This window comes from Electrona antarctica (assembly GCF_951216825.1).
Source record: "Electrona antarctica genome assembly, chromosome: 9".
In the NCBI taxonomy this organism is placed as follows: domain Eukaryota; kingdom Metazoa; phylum Chordata; class Actinopteri; order Myctophiformes; family Myctophidae; genus Electrona; species Electrona antarctica.
This window is the reverse complement of record NC_136790.1, coordinates 39,351,594-39,357,595: the sequence shown is the minus strand read 5'-3', so window position 1 is coordinate 39,357,595 and position 6,002 is coordinate 39,351,594. Positions and strand designations below refer to the sequence as shown.

At 39.9% G+C, this 6,002-nt stretch overlaps 1 protein-coding gene across 1 annotated transcript; it reads left to right on the top strand.

Moving 5' to 3' along the window:
- The first annotated feature begins 2,291 nt into the window (after positions 1-2,291).
- h1m (linker histone H1M) lies at positions 2,292-4,947 on the top strand. The gene is made up of 5 exons (XM_079511446.1): positions 2,292-2,496; positions 3,125-3,381; positions 3,854-3,953; positions 4,059-4,105; positions 4,185-4,947. Exons 1-5 carry the CDS (start codon positions 2,397-2,399, stop codon positions 4,815-4,817), a joined length of 1,137 nt encoding a protein of 378 aa, XP_079367572.1. The 5' UTR covers positions 2,292-2,396; the 3' UTR covers positions 4,818-4,947.
- Positions 4,948-6,002: the final 1,055 nt, after the last annotated feature.

Below are 6,002 nucleotides of genomic sequence, written 5' to 3'. Positions count from 1 at the left end.
AAATAAAGTAGTTTATCATTACTGTCATCATTTTTTATATTTATTAATGAACTAGTAAGTAAAGCATTAAGTGAAAAGGATCTACCTATATGCAAGAGAAACAACGCTGTGATTTCAATGTGGCTGTGTTCCATGTTGTTTACCATGGATGAGTGTATCATCCATGGTGCAGTACATTTGGTGTACATCAGACAAGTAAGACGCGCGAACGCGGGAAGCGAACACAGCTCGTAAATTGCAATAACAATTAGAATAAATTACGTACTTTTTTAAGGTTTTTTTTTTTATTCTCTTTTTTAGTTTTTTTAACTTTTTTTTAAGATCTTTTTTTAAGTTAAGTTTTTTTTAAAGTTTTTTCTTTTTAAGTTTTTTTAAGTTACGTTTTTTTTTAAAGATTTTTTAAGTTAAGTTTTTTTAAGTTAAGTTTTTTTAAAAGTTAAGTTGTGTGTGTGTGTGATACAGCTGCGCCCTCTGGTGGTGGGCGGGTGGTGTTACAGCGTGACACACACACAGACAGACAGACATGATCTGCTGGGTCTCATAGTAAATGCTCACTGCGTTCGCAATCACTGCGTTCGCAACTAGAAAAGGACAGAGATACAATGATTGTCGCTGTTTAAAAATAAATGGAACAGAAAGCAGACACTCTGAATGCCATGCCAAATGTTGTACTGTAGGCTACTTACATCCTCATGTTGAGACTCATGTTGATCAACGTACCCCCACTGTACCTGACAAGCAAGAGAGAGGCAACCATTAAGATTATATTAGTTCTTCTGTGTGTGACAATGTGCACATTAAACTGATAAAAGGAAGGTGGGTTGTGTAAATAACAGGAATTAATGAACACAGCATGACCAATTTTAAACCAGGTTTAAACTCAACAATGCCTGATTTACCCATGATGTTTGTACAGTATTAATAATTCACCAGCACAACTTTTTTAGTGTCCATTATTGTAAGTACATCTGCGGTTCTGAACAACCGGATCTCCATATAAGCCTAAATATAGGCATATCAGTCATATTGGCGGTTCTGGACAAGTTAACCCTATCCGATTGTCGGCGACGTGCAGACCAACTTTGAAGTTGGTTAGTCAATAGTGAACTACAGACAACCCAACCCTACATAACATTCAGTAACAGGGTCTACATATCATTCAGTAACAGCACTACGTAAGAACAGTGGTTGCTATACTGTAATCATATTGTGTGGTGTGTTGTGTTGGAAAATGCAAAATAACCGTTAAAAGAAACTACACCAAATAGAAAATGATTTATAGCTAACTGACAATATATGTACTCACTTTGCCACTCACTTTGCATGCACTTTCAAGTAAATGAATCAAGTAACTTGAACAAACCAGTGAGATGAACATTCCCAGGTGTAGAACTGATCACATTGTGGACTCCAGCATTCTCATTGGACAGCTTGAGATATAGAAGAGACAGAGAGGGTATCCAAGATGGAACAAATCATGTTTTGGCATTTGTTAAAGGTTGAGTCATTCTGAGTCACAACTTCACATGTTTAATATACCAGTAAGACGCCCTGAGGGCAAGAAGCTTGCGTGCATGCATCCGCCTGGACTGGGTGACGGCAGACTGCTGGGCGAGCGCTGGAGCTTTGGCATGGGGTGGGTCAGATCAACATATGGAATGAATTGGTCATATATGGAGCGTGTCAACACCAGCCACAGACAGTGTAATATAATCAAAATCTACAGTAAGTAAGTAACTATATAACTTATAGTTTTCTTTGTAGATTTTTATTATATACAATTTACATATAGGCCTAACGCTAACCACTTTCAGCCCTATACTTTGGCAATTGTCAAAAGACATACCTTTTGACAACTTATCAAATGGGAAATTGATCTGCATATGCCTACTTTATTATATTTTGATGCCAATACCTTTTGTTTCCTTTTTTTTTTTTTTTTTTTTTAACTTAATACAGGACTTAAGTAGTATTTTTTTCTTTCTTTTGTGTTATTGACACTTTTACTGGAGTAAATCTTTTTTGAAATACTTCTTCCATTATACTGTTTAGGCTATTTTCCACAACTTTTAAATAACTTTGGTCTATGACTATCTGCATAGACCTGCAGCATCTAGGCTACTCTCAAAACACAACATCTTAAAACGTGCTGGATACGCTCTGCGTTCTACACTACTAGCCTAGTAGCCTAGAACGTTGGGCTCTGAACGTTGCAAAGTTGTCTAAATTGAATAATTGGTTGCACCTGGGGGAACCAATTAAATTAGGACTAGCTGTGCATAAAATGACATATCAGACTGCGGGAAGTTAGTATAAGCAACTGATAACTTGGTAGGCTACCCGTAGCGTCCTTTTAATCATTTTAACTCAAGTCATTTGTGTTATCTGGTCAAACAATGCCTCGAAAAGTTGCCCTGGATGGTTCACCGACACCGTCCCCTGACATCTCTGATGACGAGGAAGATGAAGTGACTTCATCGAAAGTCGGCGAAACAGGTGTTTTATCCATAATAAGTATCCTAACGTATTTATGTGATGAGATAAGCCTAATTGATTGCTCCCTCTCCTTGACTCGGCAAATGCTGCTGCCCACAATACAAATCTTAATCCTTCAAATTCAAAACCGGCCGTGACCAAACATTGAAAATGCCAGACGCCAGAAACTGTGTTGCCACTATTGTAAGCCAATTTGGGCTCGTTTTTTTCTGTAAAGCTGCTTGTAAAATGTGGTGGCTTTTAAATTGTAGTTGCTTATATGGGCTAGCTTGCTTCCAAATGTATTGTTTAAAACCAGTGGTTCTCAAACATTTTCATGTGAATGACCCCCAAATGAATAAATAGCCTATGCCATGGATGGACCCCCGCTGTACCAGATTTGTGTTCAAATGTTTCCAAAATGCACTTTTTGGCAGATCTACAAGGTGGGTGGGTGGACGTTCTTTTTGGCTTGTTTTCATAGACCTGTTCTAGCCCAAACATTTAGACTCTCGTAGTTTTTTTTCTCGATTCTGACGAAGAGAGATTCGTTAGAATCGAAAAAAACCTCTACGAGAGTCTTAATGTTTGGGCTAGACCTGGTCTATTGTAACACTGGCCAGAAGCAACTTGCATTTTCTCTTGGCAGGTGCTGTATCATCACGCAAAGTTGCTGCTCATCCGTCCACTATGGTTATGATAAAGGAAGCGCTCAAAGAACTTGACTCAAGAAATGGTGTCTCCTCGATTGCTATTCAGAGTTACATCAAACGGACCTATCCCTCTGTGGATGTGGTCAGAATTAAGTACCATATCCACAGAGCCCTGACTAAAGGGATAGAGAATGGGACGTATGTGAGGCCTCCCAAATACGCAGCAGTCAGTGGTATACGTGGAAAATTTCGGGTAATGTCTAGCCTATATTTTGCACATTTCCCATGATGTGATTGCTCCTTAAAGTTTCACTTCATCCACTTTCAACCTTGTCTTCATCAAATGTGTTCATATTTCTGTCTACTTGCGGTTGCTCTTCTATCTCATAGTTGGATTGTTGACCGTTCAGAAACTTCTACCAGTGACTGATGTCATCGGTAGGCAGGTTTGGTCATTTTGATACAAGAAAAACATGGCTGTTTAGTGTGATTCTTTCGAGTAAGGGAGAGGTTTGGCTTGGCATCCCCATCGATGTCATTGGTATGCAGGTTTCTGAACTGGCCATAACCCACTTCTGAGCACCAAGCAAATGATACACAGAAATTGTTATCTGGTCATGAGCATTAGTGAGGACCAATTATACCAAGATGAGGTTGAAAATGGGTGACGTGATCCTTATAAAAGAATCCCCCATTAACATGGACTTCACTATCATACTTTACAGCTTTCACAGAAAATAAGGAAGGAGCCTCGGACAAAAAAGGAGAATAGCGATCTGCCCAAGGCTAAAAACAAAAAGCCTAAAGTGGTAGATGATGAAACCGGTAAACTTTGGGCTTATTTTTGAAACATGAATCCGACTGTGTGGGATTGTTTCATTTGCTTTTGTGGGTGTTTCTATTCTAACCAATGCCTTTATCTTTATAAAGGTGCCAAGAAGAAAAAGACCAAGAAAATGCCTGACACTACTTCAGAGGTGACATTATTGAGGTGTAAATATTTCATTTTGTGGGTTAATGGGGAAAGCAAAAAACTAATGGTCATTTTCATCTTAGGACTCTGGAGAAGGTGCAACTTCTGCTGCCTCAAAACTGGCCCCCAAAAAGCCCAAGGCTAAAAAGGCTGCCAAGACTGTGGAAGAAGATGGAGACCATGACAAACCAAAACAGACTACCAAAGCTGCCCCAAAGTCCAAGGCTAAGAAGGCTTCCAAGACTGTGGGAGAAGATGGAGACTCTGACCATGATGACCAACCAAAAGAGACAGCAAAAGCTGCACCAAAAGCAAAGGCTGCACTTAAAGCAAAGGCTGCACCAAAAGAAAAAGCTGCACCAAAAGAAAAAGCTGCACCAAAAGTGGAGACTACCAAAGCTAAAGCCGCACCAAAGACTCAGAAGGTAACTGAAGGTGAAGTCAAACCTGTCAAAGCATCTAAGAGAACAAAGGCTACCAAAGAAGAGGACGAAGAGGAAGATTCTGAAGGTGAAGTCAAACCTGTCAAAGCATCAAAGAGAACAAAGGCTACCAAAGAAGAGGACGAAGAGGAAGATTCTGAAGGTGAAGTCAAACCTGTCAAAGCATCAAAGAGAACAAAGGCTACCAAAGAAGAGGATGAAGAGGAAGATTCTGAAGGTGAAGTCAAACCTGTCAAAGCATCAAAGAGAGGACTACCAAAGAAGAGGACATAGAGGAAGATTCTGCCCCAAAGGCTACACGGAAACGAGGAAAGAAGGCAGAGTAATGGCGTATTGTATTTTTGTACCGCTATTTTGTAGCTACTGCAGTATCTGTCCATTTAAAATAAAAGTTTAACATTAACGCTCATGTCTTATCTATTCTCTATAGCCAAACATTTTCAGGGAGTGGGATTTAAAAATTGTCATTGCTCGTGTGCCTCCTTCGAACTTGAGTCTTGTAAGATGCCATTGCCCCCCCCCCCCCTCAAAAAAGTTTACGTCCTGATATGGTGTATTCATTCAATTACACACCCCATGAAGTCTTGAATTCATGGAGATGTTTTGTCATCGGTCAATAGAAGACTTCAAATTATTGGCTTAGGCATGTGACAAATCTCGAATTCATGGGTGTGTAATTGATGGATTCTTTTTTTTGGGTTTAAATGGCATCGCAATTTAAACTTCATACATGTATATGTTGACTATCAGATCTACAATCAGTGCATCACTTTGTGCCCTGCTGTGAGCTTTTATCGGTTTGAAAGACCTGGGGTCCCTGGCACATTTTCAGATGGGGGGGGGGGGGGGGGGGGGTGCAAATTATCAATTTGGGGGTCCTTGACAAAAAAGCTTGCCTTGAACCACTGGTGTAGACTACGGCACAGTTTCTAATATTGTACACAGCATTTTCCACAACACACTAGTCTTCCAAAATGCATTCCATAGCCTACATGAGGCCTCTTGGGTCCCTTCATCTACCCTAGTGTCGCAGTCCCGCCCCCTTTCATGACAACGCCAGGCCCAGGAAATTATTCCCAATGCATTTATCTCAGACATTCAGAAAGTATTTATTTAAAGACTGTCGCTGGACAAAGCCAACTCACACTATTTTGGACCAAACAATTACAAAGAGAAAGTGTTGTAACCTGCCGTTTTTTTTCTTCTAATTTGTTCGGCCCAAAAAGTGTTTGTCACGACAAGAGTTGGCTTTGTCCGCAGCGTAAATGTCTTTAAATAAATACTTTTTGAAATGTCTGAGGAAAATAAACGGAGAATCATTTCCTGGGCCCTGGTAGGGGGTGGGACTGCGACGCTCAATTACCCTATATACCTAGATGTATTAATGGTCTAGTTGTGCCACCACTATAATTGTCAAGTTCACAAACCAGAAAGGGTTATTACAAAGACATTACTTTC